This window comes from Ischnura elegans, chromosome 12, assembly GCF_921293095.1.
Source record: "Ischnura elegans chromosome 12, ioIscEleg1.1, whole genome shotgun sequence".
Classification (NCBI taxonomy): Eukaryota; Metazoa; Arthropoda; class Insecta; order Odonata; family Coenagrionidae; genus Ischnura; species Ischnura elegans.
This window is the reverse complement of record NC_060257.1, coordinates 43,220,130-43,237,484: the sequence shown is the minus strand read 5'-3', so window position 1 is coordinate 43,237,484 and position 17,355 is coordinate 43,220,130. Positions and strand designations below refer to the sequence as shown.

Here is a 17,355-nt window from a genome sequence, read left to right as displayed (position 1 = left end):
CTCGATCGATCCGTAATATAGTTTATTCTGAAAATGTGCTTTTTTGATTTTAAAGGAAAATTATAATAAGTTTGAATAGAAGTCGTTTTTATTTCTCCTAAATGGATTACATGTTTCAATATTTTTTCTTCATTGATCAAGTTTTTAAGGTTCTCTTCTACTTATGTCGCATTCGATTTAAGCAACAAGGGGTGGCGTTTTTAGAAAAAGTGATAAAATTAAATTAAAAATTGAGAATAACATTTTTTTTGTTTATTTTATATACGTTACATTACACGTCTTAATTTGGATTTAGCCGTGGCTCTTATTCTATGTGATATTTTATCCAATCAACGAAGGTGTACACTCTAGTATAACCATCGGGTCCAACGCCGCAACCACGGTTGTTGACGAAAGCGGATATTCCTGCCAAGGCTTGCTCCAAAGTAAACTCATCAACTTGGTAGAACGAAACAAGTGGTCCACCTGAGTCGCCCTGAATAAAAAGAAGAGAAAGTTTATCAATTCATCAAATCCAAGTCTTGCGAAATTGGCGAAATTTTGCCTTCATTGGCACTTAAAGGGACTATATTTTCAAATTTTATAAAAAATTCGATCAAATTCTTCGTTGATGTTTACAATAAGAGAATAAAAAAATCCAGAGTACCGAGAAATTTGGTATATGACGCGCCCATCGATTTTGATCAAGTGGTGACCTTTTTACTTCTTCATTTAACTGATATGATGTGATGTCTTTGCGTATATGTGGTGGCAGGGGCGGATCCAGGATTTCTTTCTGGGGGGGGGGGGGGGCACAAGCAAGGCCGTGTCCAGAATTTTGTTCTGGGGGGGGGGGGGCACAAGGATACCTCGTGATACAAAACGAACACAATGATATTGGGACTTTATTAAAATCTGCCATATTTTTTAAGGGTCTGGGGGGGGGGTTACGTGCCCCTGTCCCCCCCCCCTAGATCCGACTATGTGTGGTGGTTCATCTTTAGCGCAAGTGGAAACTGCCATGCTAATAGTAATATAAAAATATTCCGTAGCACAAATAAATCCATGTTTAATAGTCCATAGTAAAATTATTCATAAGTCTTTAGGACTAACCGTATAGATCAATGTTATTATTTCAATCTCTGTAGAGTTAAAATCTGGTTTCAGAATTTCAAGGGCAATTCCAGTTCAAGAATAATCCAATCCGCAATTTTGTGACTTGAAAGCAATCAAATATTTTCAAAATGTCTAGAACTTGTGAGCATTATAGTTAAAGTGTTATATTAAATTATAACACAAGGTAAAATTTATGTTTCATTAAAATCCTTCTATTACTCCTTTGTTACCTTAACTTTTATGTTATTCCAATAGTGCGTAATAAACCGCGTAGTAATGTTCCACAAAAGCTTTAATTGTTTCTATCCAGGGTTTTGACTCGCATATAGTCATTATCAAGGTGTCTGACTATACTGAAATTTTTGTGGAAGATTACAAAGTGATTTATTTCGCAATATACAAGGGCGGTTTCTTTTCAACCTCCGATCGCTCATCAATATCACCATACAAGTGACTGGCGGGTACTGCGCGGATAGGGCAACTGCACGTCCTCCGTACCACACGCTTAAGTCATTTCTGACCGTAAGTTGCTAGTTTAATGTTAGCAGCAACTCCTTTAACTACACTGCCTCATTTAATTCTCCCGCCAGGTGTGCACTGAGGAGAGACAGCCAGAAAACACGCCGAACGGCTTCAGCATTGACATGTCTTGATCTTAATGCCGATATAGGAGAATTTTTTTAATGCACTGTGGATAGGCAATGAAAAATTACGCCCATTCCCATTCAAAACAAAAGAAGAGACATGATGACTTCTTGAAATGTTCTGATCCATGATAACGCCCGTTATCTCACCGCTGATGCAGCCCAGCTGCTCCATAAGCAATTTCAATGGGACATTTTAAATCACCCGCCCTGCAATGCAGTCACCTTTACAGAAAAAGGCGTCCACATTCAGCATCCAACAACTACAACGTGAGTAAACCCTCTATTGACTCAGTGAATTCCCTTCGAATTTCCGCCAAAAAATGACTCGCACCTCCGCAGACCCTAGTATTCACGGGAGCGTCTGGAGCGAGGCGGGAAACGGGTGTGTGACGCTCGTCTGTGGCGCTCCGAAGCATTGGTAGCGTTCAATGGACCGCATCCAATGCCGAGTGACTTCCATCTTTACGCGGAAATGAAGAAGCGGCTAGGAGGGAACCGTTTTCAAACGGACAATGAGCTTGAGTAGAAAGGCAAAATTTATTGGCAGTCATTGGCGGCAACATCCTATGAAGAAGGTTATGTTTATCCACAGGCACGACCAATTCCTCAATCACCGAGACCATTATGTTGAAAGAATACCACAAGTGTGCTCAAAATTTGTCTGTAAAATAATTTTTAATCAATCACTTCGTCTTATATGTTCATGACCCTTCGGAGATTGAAAAAAAACGTCCTTCGTAAATCAATTTCTGTACCTAACTCAGTTATGAAAAAATCACTTGTAACCCTAGGCTTCTAAAATATTCACTAGAAGTAATGGAAATGGCAAAACAACGTTTGCCGGGTCAGCTGGTAATCTATAAATATTTTTTATATATTACTCTCATACAGTACCCCTACGAGCATGTTGTTATCCGGCTGAAATGAAACCGTAACTTTTCTCAGATCCCTGGTGATGCCAGGTTTTTAAACAAAAGTCGTGATATTTTACACAGGCTTCAAAATTGTACTTTTTTCTAATTGTATCGCAGATACAAACTATTTATGTACTCACATAGCAACTTCCCTCATCACCACCACGCGGCATTGTACAAAGAAGGGAGTCGGTAATCAAATCCCCGTAGACCGTTTTGCACTCATCATTTGCTATGAAGTTCACATCAGCGTAGCGAAGTATGGGCGACAATTCACCATCTACAACAAAGAAAATGAGTGTCTAATTAAATGGAATGAACCCAATTTTTGTTAGGAAATAGGCATTCTTTTTTTTTGGAGAAAAATTGTTAATATTTTAATTAGAGATGGGTCGAATAGCAGATTTCTCGAACTCGAATATCGAATTCGAATATTAAATCATTGCTCGAATATTCGAATACCTCGAATACTAAACGATGAATGCAGGAATGTTTGACTCGGTTGCCTATGCCATGAAATGCTTAAAAAAAGTCAGAAATGCGTCGCGTTTGGTCCTGTTCTTTTTTAAATTACGCGCACATTACTAATATTTCAATCCAACAAAGGTGTAATATCAATTGCCGAAAGTCATTGTTAGACACCTTTTTGGCTAATAGGTGATTCATGCGGCAGTTGGCCTCCAGAAACTGGAAACTTAGAAGCAGTTAGGCTGAAAAAGGTCAGAGGGTGAGAAAAGGGGGGGGGGGGGCGCGAAACTCATCTCTTTTGTTCTCGTGTAACTTGATATTTTTTTCGAAGCTAAGGTCTTCGTAATATGATCCCTGCGCGAGCTGGGACCTTTTTTATTTCGGAGAGGAGGAAAGCCTCAGAGGGGGGCTAGTGCTGAATGGAGGGGGATAGCAGATCTTGGGAAATGCGCTAATACAACTATCCCACGGTACTCATGCAGCAGTTGACCTCCAGAAATGGGGAACTTCGAAGCAGGTAGGCAGAAAAAGGTCAGTAGGCTAGAAAAGGGGGGCGTGAGACACGTCTTTATTGTTCTCGTGTGACTTGATATTTTTTTCGAAGCTGAGGTTTTCGTAATACGCTCCCTGCGCGAGCGAGGATCTTTTGTTTGATTTCGGGGAAGAGGAAAGCGTCAGAGTGGGTGAGGCGAGTGCTGAATGGAGGGGGATAGCAGATCGTGGGAAATGCGCCAATGTTACAATGTTACTATCCCACGGCACTGAGTTTCTCCCTATGGTAGTTTCATCTCCTGGAAAAGATTCAAACTAAGTGCCTGCCCTCATTAGCCATAAATGACACATGGTAAACACTTCGTCTCATTTATACGAGACCTGCGCGAGCTGGGGCCTTTTGTTTGATTTCGAAGAGGAGGAAAGCGTCGGAGGAGGGGCGGAGGGCTGATGGATAGAGGGGGAAGCGGATTTTGGGAATTGTGCTCCGTAGTTACTATCCCACGGCACTGAGGTTTTCCTGGTGGGGGAAACCAGGGATTTTCGGATTTTTTCACCCGGATAAATTTAGGTTCCCCACGTCGAACTCTTTTCACCGCTCTAACCCGCGAATTTGATGTAGTTCGTCAACTTGCCTAGAACGGCGCTGCATGCACTAAAATACTAGTGTTCTCTACATTTTTCCGAGTCAACTTCCAACGGCGTGCGTGCGACAGTGTACGACGCGAAATTCAAATTATTCGAGGCATTCGAGGCGGTACTTTTCGCATAACAATTCGAGACCTCGAATATCGAATACTTTCTAGTATTCGAGGTATTCGAGTATTCGCGGATACTATTCGCACATCTCTAATTTTAATGCATCACTTCATTAGCGTCTATGAGGACTAATGTACAAGGGCGTATAGAAAAGTTAAAGTCTATTAAAAGTCTATTTGGCAGATAGGGGAATGCTCGGCAGATATGCAGGGTAGGTGGGAAATAAAATACCACTCGCGGATCAAAACGGAACCCAAAATCCAGGCGTGTCTGTTCCCACATTGGCGACGTACTGGTCAGCGTCTGTTGTTTATGTGAGGACCGGCTGCATTATAAACCTGGGTGTAGGTATAAAAAGCTACACCCGTACGTTTTGGATATGGAGAATTTGGATTTGCCTCGGAAAGGGTCGCTGCCTGGGGTTCGCCAGGGCAGGTCTGGAGCTGGTGCTGGACCTGACAGCATACGGGCCACCAGTGATGAGAATGCGCTGTGGCAGGCGCTCATCGGGACACCCAAAAATACTACTGCCACCGAAATTGAGGGAAACCAACAACCACTTACCCCTCCTGCTGAAGGTGCTTTGCCTGATAGAACTCAAGTAACCACAAAAGCAGGTAGACCGAGGCAACGCATTGAATAGACTACTAGCCTCAATGAAGAAGTCATGCGTTGCTACTACATCAGTACTAAAATGGAGACCAATTTGATAAGATATAGATCCAGGATGCTACAGTTACAAACGCACCCTCGCAATTGGCCGGTAGAGTCTCGGAACGGAACCTAGCAGATAGGAGAAGAGCAATAGTTACGCGTAACCTTCTCTCCAATCTTGAGCTTAATAGAATCGAAGCACAAATCGAAAGAGATAACGCGAATCAGGAAAATGTGAGCACAACATAGGGTAACAACACCTTGATCGAATCGATCGATCGTCGGACACTAATGTTCCTCTGTTTTCAATATTTCAAAACCTATGGAGAATAAATCACCAAGACCAAATAATACCCCGTTTTGGAAATAAATAGTGATAAGTATAGCATTAAAGGTTATATTAACGAATACTAAAGCTATTTAAAGAATTCTATGGTTTTACGATGAGTGAGAATGATCAACAAATGTTGATTGTATGCAACCCGCGTGACACAAAAAATGTCTGCCTAGGGTATGGCGCGCTCACTCTTGGGGCCGTATCTCGGGAACCACTGGTCGCAATTGAAAAATATTTCAGGATAATCATGCCAATTGTCCATTGTATCGTTAGTTACCATAGAATATCAGTTGGAAAAACCAGCGCCTTCTTATTGTCATTCATATCCAAAAAACAGCCGAAAATACCAAAATTTCTAAACTTTTAGTGCGATGCGGCACGTTTTCCCGTGATCCAATTGCAATAATATTTTACAAACTTTATACTTCACGACCCCTTATTAAATAAAAAATATTTAATAAGGGGTCGTGAAATAAGGGGTCAATATTTAAAAAATAGGATCTCACAACAATAAGCATCAATTAAGACCAAAATTCAAATTTGTGCATTAGCAGATCATGCAATTACAAACAGTCACTCATTTCGTTTCGAAGAGGCCAAAATTTTAGATACAGAACGAGTTTTATCAAATCCCCTACTCCCTCTCAGTCCGCGCCCATCGCATCTGCAACAATTCATCATCTCTTCAAAGAGCCACACAGAACCTCCACCATGCTCTCCTCAAACGAGAGTATCCAGAATCCCTGCTTAAAAAGAAAATACTCTCTCCCTCCGAACAGTACACCCCACGCACCAAAAAAGAACAAACCAGAAAACTCAATCTCACCACCACATTCTTCCCTGGCACTCAAAAAATTAAAAAAATATTAAAAGATCTGTACCCCATCATCAGCAAAAACAAAACCACAGCTGCTCTTCTTCCATCCTGCCCCTCCATTGCCTACAGAAGAGCACCTAACTTAGGTAATATTTTAAAATCCACCCGCCCCCTCCTCCGACACACACTCCCCCCACTCTCTTCCCTTACTCCATGCAACCGCCCCCGTTGCAAGTGCTTCCCTCTGCTACGCAACACCACTTCACCTGTCATCAATAGATCCTCTTCCATACCGTCTTGTACTTCCTTCAACGTTGTCTACAAGCTACTTTGCAATTTTTGCCCCTCGTACTACATAGGAGAATGCACCACACCCATATCCATCCGAATGAACAACCACAGACACTCCTGCAAAACCCCCCCCTTTCATGAACCCGTCCCCATTAACACCGCCTCACACAATAGTTCCTTCGATAAATGCTTTTCCCTAACCATCATTGAAATTCTGCCAGAAAAGGCAACCATCATCGAGGTGAGAACGAGGGAAATGGCACATATTTGGGTTGAAAAGGCGTTTGAAACGCCCGGGCTAAACATTGCCCACTAATAGTCAAAGCAAACCCTACCCTCCCTTCCCCCCTCTCCCCTTCCCCTTCTTCCACCCCCACTACTTCACCAAGGAGAGCTTCTGGAGGATCGGCCTGCAGCAGTTCACCTTCAGCACTGACGATAGCGGGTCAACCCACTGAAACGTTTGCAAGCTTCTTTGTGAGTGTCCTTTTCTATGTGTTCCTATGTTTTTTATTAGTTGATTGAAGGTTTCGCGGCTCATGATGATTAAAAATAAGTTACATACGGGTGTATGCCGCGTGTCGTGATGGAGATAGCCCCGACGTTTCGCGACCGACTGCTGGTTACTCTTTCAAGGGAATAATGTTATTAAACAACATTTAACAACATGTTATTAAAGTTGTTAAACAACATGCTGTTACATCCTTATGAATCTTAGGCAGGCCATAAGGTCGTGGAGGTTTAGGAGCCGACTGGATTAATGATCGTCTCTCCTCTTGAGGTATTATCGAATGCTTCATGAGGTCCTTGATGTTCCTCTGGATTTTTGCCGTAGGATCTGAGTTAAGTTTTTGTAGGTCTTTTTAGGTTTTTTTGTAGGTCTAAGTCTTTTTATATAAGGATCGCAGATCTGCACATCATTTGGACCCGAAGACGAGAGCTGGAACGGGCCCATGTAGATCCATGAAGATCCACCTGCAGGAGCACAAGAGGGCCACACAGAACAAGAAATTCGACCTCTCAGCAGTTGCCGAGCATGAATGGAGTGAGCCTGGGCATAATATATTATTTGACGAAGCGAAAATTATCGCAAAGGAAAAGAGGTATTACACCAGGCTGATAAGGGAGGCAATAGAGATCATCATAACGTCCAAAAATTTCAATAGAGAAGACGGATACAATATAACCAACGCTTGGAAGAAAGCAGCACTTCGACCTGAAGACGCCTGGTGGAAGCCTGGCGAAACTGTCGTCACCTCTGACAACGAAACGCGGCGATAACCCGGAAAATGGAGAAATCCACAAAATCTTTTCACTCTCACGTATTTCACTCCCTTTCACATATTTCTTTAACAATTACATGTATATTATTCGTAGTTTTCCTATTCCATTCTTGCCATTTACTCGTCCTTTGCAGGTAATATATTAATTTAATTAAATACATGTTTTATGCTTCTGATAGTAAGATAATCTCTAAACACCACCCGTATTGCAGAGAAGTTTCTCGGGTTTTCCACCGGTTGATGTTGTCCATGTCTCCCTACATTTCGAGCAGCGACTTGCTGATCTTCCGAAGACCCCCTGAGGAATGAGATCATTCGGAAGATCCCCTGAGGATGATCAGCATGTCGCTGCTCGAAACGCCGGAAGACATGGTCAACATCAACCGGTTGAAAACCCGAGAAACCTTTCTGCACCTGAGATGCCTGGAAAACCTAAGACCGTACACCACCCGTATTGATTTGATATTCGTCACTGGTCAGCCTTCCTAAGATTGGTTTGGCGCAGCTCTCCACTCAATTATCCTATGAGCTTTTCTTTTCACACCTACGCATTCATTCTCTTTCACATCGTTCTATCTGCTCCATATATTTTGTTCTTCCCTTTCCGTTCTTGCCATCCAATTGTCCCTCGACGATTGTCCTCATCACTCAATCATCAGGGCCACGGTCTTAGAATATGAGAAGGTCTGGAAACTACCTTCTCTATGTCAATTCACCAGGCTGTTATGTCTCATTAGGCAATTATGTCTCATTTTCCTCTGCAGTTCTGGAATATGTACAGTTATTTTTTGTTTAGTTTTTAATTTTAGTTATATTCTATTTAAGACCAAAATCTTAGGGCACATATGCTCACGATTTGCATTTTTAGATGTATTTACATTTCATAATGCCAACCAATAACCAATGATGAATTTTACTTTGAGAATTATGCACACGAATTAAGCTGATTTTTATGAAATATATGCTTTTCCATGGGATAATTGATAACAAAATTTCGGTGTGAGCAAAATGCATTACGCCAAAAATCCCCCTGAAGCATATTTCTGGCTACATGCCTAATTATCTTCATTTATCATTTTTCTTCGATGATACAGAAGTACGCATCGAAAAGCTCCGCCGTAATTTAGCTTATTCTAAGAATTTTCTTATTTTTTTTTGTTCTGAGTTTAAAACAATAATAAAAGAATTTATGGTAGAATTAGTTATTATTTCGCCAAATTGGATAAGATTTTTCAATAGGTTTGTTTCAGTGTTCAAGTGTTTAAGCTCCTCTTCAAGTCACGTAGCATTCCTATTCAGCTACAAAGGGTGGAATTTTAGAGAAAGTAATTAAAAAATAAAAAGAAATTTTTTATCTAATTTACATAGGTTACAGTACATGTAAGAATCTATATCTCGCCGTGGTTCTTATGTTAAGTGATTGTTTATCCAATCAACGAAGGTGGACACTCTGGTATATCCATCAGGTCCAACGCCGCAACCACGGTTGTTCACGAAAGAAGATATTCCTGCCAAGGCCTCGAATATCTGGTCACCAGAGCGGAAAGACGCAAGAAGTGGTCCACCTGAGTCGCCCTGAATAAAAAAAGAAAAAGTTTACTATCAATAGGGTAGTTTCCTTCATCAAAGAAAAAGAAATGCATTGATTGCTATTCGTTACCCACCATTAGGGTTTTTATAATATACAAATTATTTGCTTTTAGAAATACCAGTTTAAACGAATGGCGACGTCAAAAAGCAATTTGAAAAAAGGCCAGATTGGCGCCCATGCGATTCCACTCCACGTGACGTCACAGGGACCTAGAATCCACACGAAAGGAAAGGAGTTTTACATCGTCTGAGGTCACCAATGCATGCATGAGGCACAGAGCTCAGGGAACATGTCTTAATAATCACCTGCTAAAACTGCTTAGTTCGGAAAGTTTCCTTCGTTTGATAGGGTATTAATAATCCTTAATTTAGCCAAGTGCTACCTGCTAGCAGGGTAATCTGCTACCTGCTAGCAGCCTGCATAGTATCAGCGCTCAAAGCCTCGCCCCAAGGTCACCTCACACGGCGACAGCGGGAACCAGAGTGACATGACACTGGCTTTTCCCATCATTCCTACTTAGCCGTCGCGTTTTCGCGCGTTTGAAATTTTTCACTTTTCATTTAATCGCGAAAAATAGATATCGTCATTTAAGAATCTGAGAGCGTGAAATGCGTACCTCAGGAGTAATAATCTTTCGATTTAGGCAATAAAAAATGATAGGACACCACCCTATTCACTAATTCCTAGTCTGTAGATGGCGAAATTTTGCCTTCATTGGCACTTAATGGGACTATATTTTCAAATTTTATAAAAACTTCGATGAAATACTTCGTTAATGTTTAAAATAAGAGAATAAAAAAATCCAGAGTACCGAGAAATTTTGTATAAGATCTCGATTTTGTTCAAGTGGTGACATTTTTACTTCTTCATTTTATGGCGTATATATGGTGGTTCATCTTTAGTGGAAGTGGAATCTGCCATGATAATACTAATTAAGATATTTAAATAATGCGAAATAAATCACTTATTCATGCTATCACAAAAAAATTAATGCTCCGACCCAGGGTTTTGACTGGTGTACAGTCATCATCAAAGTATCTGACAATCTACTAGTCGAGAACCTCGGTTGGAACATTAAAATTTTTTGTGGGACATCAAAAAGTGATTTATTTCGCACTATAGATACGTGGTTTCACAAGCCTGAAAACTTAAATACATACAAGGTGTGATGAAAAAAAGACTGGACTGATTTTTTTTCTGCGCAAACCGTTCAACGAATCAAAGAGAAGGGAAGTGCGCCAGATTGCGACGTATCTGACGACTAAGACGAGAGGTGTTGCGTTTGTTTACGTAAAGTAGTTACTTAGCAACAGTGGAAACGAGACCCCAGGGCGGGCTCGCAAGATTACACTCCTTGGGTAGGGTCTATAAGCGCGAGCTTTTCACACCTGCACCCAGAAGGGTGAGGACGGGAAGGAGAAAGGAAGGAGGCGCCGCACAGTGCGCTGAAATCGAAAAAAGCTGGACAAAACCTCGAAAATGGTTTTTTTGAGAATGGAAGTTGAAACTTTGCGCAGTTGTTGCCAACACATTAGTGCATTTTTTGACGCAAAATATTTTTCATAGGCTAATTTTTTATATAAAATATATAGCCTCAAAGTTGAACAAATTTGGCGCAAATTGCCCGCTTTGAATTTTTTTCGAAATTCAGCATGTTTAAACTAATGTCACACCTTTAGTAATAATTCAATAGCAACAAAAATTTATACAATTGTTTAACGGTTTATTATCATCGATTATCATTAACTTTCACGACTTAGTTGTTGTATTTGTGACCAATACGATAGAAAATGGCGGACCCTGTTTTTCATCGAATTTTTGTGTTTATGTAGGATTTTAAAAAAAGGATCTCCGAGTTACCTCGAGATATTTACACCACATATACAAAAAAATATATAGATTATGATAACCGGAAGTACAGCTGCAACCTCCTGCGACGCCGAAATTAAGATCGATTTTTCGAGCGTGCGGCACCGCCCGGAGCTGGCTTCTGCCCACGGGAATTGCCGTACTCGACGGATGTTTGATAGTGAATCATTTTAAGCAAATTTATTGTATAAAAGCTATGATATATTATTACTACATTTATTTTCCTTTTGTTGTAACCTGATTTCTTTACTGTCTTGTAATATTTATCGTCGATGCAGTGCAAAATGTCGGACGCTAATTTCAGTAACATTTTTGCCCGAGTGTGGCTGTATAAAAAGGAGGACACCGAGTTGCTCTCAGATATTTACATCGTAATTGTATCAAGCCTTTCAGAGTCTTCATCCACAGAAATAATATGCGACCGTTCGCAACAAACTTTATAAAATCGATGTTTTTACCATGCCGCGCAGTCCGCGGCTGCTCCCTGGGCGCATGGAACGTTTTTTGTCTTTCACATCCACAGACCCCGACCATGCAAAATTGGTGTACGATTTGGTGCGGGAAAATCGCCGTTTAAATGTGAGGGAGGTAGCCAGAGAAGTAAACATTAGTTTTGGATCCTGTCTGATAACTTTAGAAGACATTTTGGGCATGACGTGCGACGCACTTTTCACGGATCCCTAGTGATGCCCAGTTTAAAAAACTTAAGTCGCCATATTTTACACAGGAAAAAATTGTTCTTTTTTCAAAGTGTACCGCAGATACAAACTATTTATATACTCACATAGCAACTTCCCTCCACATTACTATCCGGCAAAGTACAAAGAAGGGAGTCGGTAATCAAATCCCCGTAAACCGTTTTGCACTCATCATTTGTTATGACGTCCACAAAAGCATAGCGAAGTATGGGCGACAATTCACCATCTGTAACAAAGAAAATGGATTACTAATTTAATGGACAGAACCCAAATTTTGTGACTAAAGAGCAAGTTTTATTTTATTTATTTTTTTTCTGTAGAAACGTTGATTATATTTATTTAACAGTAATCTATTAGGGTATATGAGGATCCATGTAGTTCTTATTTGCCAATGAACTCGGGAAAGCAACACATCTTATCCATACTCCAATCCAAAAAGTATTTAGGAAACGCTCAGTATCATGACTAGCCAAAATTACCCTGAAAATAATATATATGACCACGCAAGATTATACATCCACTTAAAAATGATGCGTACACAACTAGTTCTATTTTTTTCTACTTGCCTCACATAAAATAATAACAATACTCATTATTATAGTATTCCACCGATTAAGGTAGGTCTCCATGGAGTAGGTACTAAGGAAGTAAACGGGGAGCCTCCCTTTCCTTCCAGCACTGCCTTCTTCAATTCACTATAAGGCCTACTCCCTTTCAATCTATCTAAAAATCCTATTCTCTTCCTTCTCATCTCTCGTTTACCTAACATTCTACCATCTAACACTGTTTTCAACATCCCCTCCCCGCTAAGTACTCCCTCCATCCATATCTTCTGTCTCCTCTTGTATCTCATCTAAAAGCTGCCTCTCCTCACCCACCGTGTCCAGCACTTCGTCGTTCCTCTTTCTCTCCGTCCATTTCACCTTCTCCATTCTTCTCCATACCCACATCTTGAAAGCCTCCAAATATGTTCTTTCGTCATCTTACTTTAGTGTCCACGTTTCCGCACCGTCGTGAGCTACACTCCAGATCAAACTCTTCACTAACCTTTTCTTTAAACTCTTACATAATGATCCTCTCAGAAGCTCCTTCCTGTTCATGAACGCCTCCTTTGCTAGTGCAATTCGCTTCCTCATGTCCTTGCTACTGTGTCCGTTTTCCTCTTCTGTGCTGTCCAAACAGATATGTATACCCTCCCGCTGCTATCCAATTCTTAACTCACTTGTGTATGAATTTTTTGTGGTTATATTCTGAAGAGTTTTTATGGACACTTATTACTTACCATCATAAGTGCGACCCCAACCACTAACAATTGCAGTTTTTTCGATTCCATCAGGAAATGGAGGAAGACCAATGCTCTGAATATTATCTGAAAATCGAAAAATCAACAATGGGAAACATTAAAAAAGTTTTCCAGAACTACCCTACAACCCATTTTGTACGTAATCATAAATTGACTTATTGGTTCTAAGAAAAGCATGTGGAATACCTCATGGAAGTTTATGTTCCGATTTGATTGAATTTGAACTTACCACCAAAAGTCAGGGAATACGGAAGACGGATCAGGGCAATGTCATAGCTGAAACCATTGTTATAATTCTCGTGAATGATGGCCTCGTTTGAAACCAGACTTTGCTTCGGACTTGCGTCCCTCTCCAGTCTAATGTCACCCACGTAAACGGTGTACGTCCTTCCACTAGAAAATAATTATCGTATGGATTAATCGTGTTTTTGGGAGTATCCACGGCAGAAAAAAATGCATAAGACCCATAAATGAATTGCGTATGAAAGAGGATTCAGATTAGGGTACTTCGAATGAGCTTTTTGAAATGAATCACGTATTATTGACAGTACATGTAGAACAAAACCTCAACCAATGATATTTTTGGTGTATAATAGAGGAATTAACATATTTTTGAAAAACTTTTTCTTTGAATGCAACTAACCCTATGTGCCGAAATGACGAGTCTAGCTTGTCATCAACTTCCAATGCCCAGCCGCGCAATGACGAGTATAGCTGAACATCATATTTTTATAATTTTAGAACTATTTAGGCGAATAATATCAATATTTCGAAAATTTAACAATGTTACAACATTAATAATGTACATAAAGAACCCATGTTTTATGAAGCATGATGCATTGGAAATAAAAAAAATAATTTTACACGAGTAGCGATAGCTGTGTTTTCGATGCATTTAACTGGATAATAAACAATGTGAAATAATGAAAATGTTAGCGGATAGGAGAGAGGAATGGAGAGCTGCGTCAAAGCAATCTTAGGATTGTTGACTTATGATGATGATGCTGGTGAAATAAACATCGCTTTTTATTTCAGTGTTCTACGTTGATTACAAACTACACAATATCATTGCACCAACAACCGTTCCGTTTTAAAAGAACCATAGGAAAAATAAATAGAGTATAGGCGCACGATATTCAGAAAATGAACCGAAGTGGAAGAGTTTAAAATCAGCTTGAATACACCTTTTAATTTTACAGAAGCAATGTATGGCGACTGGAAAGGAATCAGAAAGGAAGAAACGCTATTGCAAGAAGAGCGATGCCCGTTCATTCGGATGCACAGGGGAGTGGTGGATAGGCCGATGTAAAAAGCGGGACATTTCTGGTAAAACAGTATCTACACAATGTTTTTGTTGTGCAGGAAATGTCAGACACTGAGGGGAGAGGGAAGGCACGGAGGTTCTGGGTTCGAGTCCCAGTCAGGCCGCATTTTTACCCTCTGATTTCTGGATTTTTCCATCTACCACAGCACCGTTGTCCTCGTCCTTTTCCCATTATGTGTTCCTATCCCTTTCTTTCCTTACCTATGAATTTATTTGTAAAAGACGAAAAACTTTGTAAAATCCACACACAGCTCATTATTTAAAAAAATGTTTACTCACCTGTCTGCACATGTTGCTGTGGTGAGTACATAAGATTCGTGTATAATTGTTGCTCCGCAGAAATCCCTATTATCAATGTGCAACCCTGCCTGGTATGGGAATTGTCCAGGAGATGCCTCTAGGCCCCCAGAAATTTTTGGCCTGATGACTCTGTTCCCTATTAAGACAAAAATACGAATTCAGGGCAAAGCATGGAAAAGACAGAAAGATGAATTAACCGAGAGATGAAGTGGTCATTTAAGTCGCAACGATGCAAAAAAATCAATTTCGCCCGATTAATAGTTATAGCGGCATCGGATGAAATCAAGTGAAGTACTCGAGCTACCTATTGTGTACGCAAAATAATCGCCCAAAAATATTAAAAAAAAAGAAAAATTAATTAGAAATGAAATGTGAGCACAAGTTTGCACTTCAGCAGAATGAAACGTCAACAATGATTTTTTTAAAGATATTTACAATAGTCCACTTCACTAGTTTTAACACTGCTTCCAACCTTTGTACACTGAACTGTTGACGACACAGCTTGACTAAATATTAATAATAATAATAATAATAATAATAAAATGCCTTTATTCGGGCAAGGTTGAGACTGGAAAGTCCCCTCTTCCACCTAACCCATCGATAACGTCAATGCAAGCATATCATAAAATATTAGACAAACGTTTACAGTACCAAGAATATACAATATACACTGTTTGTGAAATGTCAAAAAAATATAAACAACTATACGTGACATTTTTGTGTAAAAAAGATTTAAGTTTGTGGGAAAAAACATGAGGATAAGGGTGTAATATCCTTCAGCGAAAAAACCCATTGCAAGAAAACGCCCACACAAGAAGGGGGCGTGAAAAACCTGCGAAAACCTACTGAGTGAAAGCTAATGTCATTTTACATGCAAAATACAACATGGTTCATGAGATACATAGGATACACAAATATTACACATGCAATTTACCGTGAAATGTTTCAATAACGACACATAAGAATCCATTTTTCTTTAGATAATTGAAAGTGCGTATTTCAAAGAATATGCCACCGAAGTTTCATCAATTTCTTGTATCTTTTATCGAGGCACTCTACTTTCAAACGTAATTTCAGCGTGTGGCGTAGATGGAAATTTTATTAAGGTGTTGAAGTAAATAGAAACAAAACCACCGGAGTACATTATAAATATCTTTGCGGCTATGAAGGAGGCACAACTTTTTTTTAATGCGAGGAAAATTAATAGTGAAGTTATTTCCTAATGCAAACATAATATTTATGTACTACTCACCGTTTTTCAGGCCCTCAACCTTGCCAAGTTTGTGCAGTGTGTTCAAACGCACTGGAGTTTCGAAGCTGTTTGCCTGTTGGAGGAAATTAGAGTCTCATGTAAATATTTTTATGTAAAGTATCATTTCATCTTGCACACTATTACAAAATGCGTAGAAAGAGAAGAAATACGTAGGTGTGGACAAAATAAGTTAAGAGAAGAATTGAGTTGAGAGCTGCGTAAAACCAATCTTAAGGCCGCTATGCACGGTGAATGATCATGCGCAGGATCATGCTGCATGATCATGCGAATGAAATCATACGCCGCGTATAGTGGAATAATTCACGAACATTCATGCATGATCATTGAGTGCAAAGTAGAACATGTTCTATTTTGCCCGCATGAACCTGCGAATGATCACGTGATCATTCAGAAGGATCATTCGCATGATCATTCACCATGCATAGCGGCCTTTAGAAAGTTGACCAGTGACGATTATCAAATCAATACGGGTGTTGTTTAGTGACAATCTTACTACTAGCAACATCAAATATCTACGTAATTAAATCCATATTTCACCCGCGAAGGACAAGTAGATTGCAGGAATGAAGTATGCAATCAGCGAAAAATGTATGCGGAACTGGTAAAGAAAGATGTGAAAGAGAAGAAATACGTAAGAGTGAAAAGATTAGCTGACGAGAGAATCCTTCAGAGAACTGCGTCAAATCAATCTTAGGAATTCCTGACCAGAGGAGATTATCAAGTCAACTGATTTTCTAACTATCAGCAACATTAAAAACGTATGTAATTAAAGTCAAACTTTACCTGCGTGCAGGCAAAGGCAGCGATGGCCAAAATTGCGAGCAATAGCTTCATGTCCACGGTGTTCAGTAGTTACTTCGGAAAGTATATCCGAAACTCCTCATGCAGAGCTTATATATGCGGAATGAGGTGATAAAAATGCATGAAGATTATTTTCGAAAGATCTGTTGATTGCTAAAAACTTATCAGGCCTTGATACTGTTGTTATTGGATCTGTAATTGATCTCCATTCCGAAACATCAATTCTCATGTGGTTGGGGGAAAATAAGGTCCTACAATGAGGATTTTTCCTCATCTGTAATCTTATCAAAAGTTCAAAATATCAATACGGATTAATTTATGGGATTATAAAATGGCATCATCGTGAAAAATTATTATCATTCCAATCAAGATTATCCTCTAATGATTGTGTGATATGTACGATTAGTGAAAAAATATTCGATGAAGCTTGTTTTAATAT

General features: G+C 39.8%; 1 protein-coding gene across 2 annotated transcripts; it reads right to left on the bottom strand.

Annotated features, from left to right (window-relative positions):
* Positions 1–230: 230 nt before the first annotated feature.
* On the bottom strand, positions 231–16,999 carry LOC124169205 (brachyurin-like). 2 transcript variants are annotated; one of them, XM_046547720.1, is made up of 7 exons: positions 16,899–16,999; positions 16,095–16,167; positions 14,822–14,978; positions 13,448–13,611; positions 13,198–13,284; positions 2,797–2,936; positions 231–475 (listed from the first exon to the last, which is right to left on the bottom strand). In XM_046547720.1, exons 1-7 carry the CDS (start codon positions 16,947–16,949, stop codon positions 305–307), a joined length of 843 nt encoding a protein of 280 aa, XP_046403676.1. In that variant the 5' UTR covers positions 16,950–16,999; the 3' UTR covers positions 231–304. The 2 variants fall into 2 exon arrangements, with proteins under 2 accessions (XP_046403676.1, XP_046403677.1); XM_046547721.1 differs by lacking the exons at positions 231–475; positions 2,797–2,936 and adding exons at positions 9,092–9,332; positions 12,002–12,141.
* Between the last annotated feature and the right edge of the window lie 356 nt (positions 17,000–17,355).

Excerpts from the sequence above, each read along its gene's own strand:
- LOC124169205 (XM_046547720.1), bottom strand. The coding sequence starts at position 16,949 with ATGAAGCTATTGCTCGCAATTTTGGCCATCGCTGCCTTTGCCTGCACG. Across the intron at positions 14,979-16,094 it reads GGTTGAGGGCCTGAAAAACG|GGAACAGAGTCATCAGGCCA; the intron begins GTGAGTAGTACA and ends TTGTCTTAATAG. Across the intron at positions 13,612-14,821 it reads ACAGCAACATGTGCAGACAG|TGGAAGGACGTACACCGTTT; the intron begins GTGAGTAAACAT and ends ATTATTTTCTAG.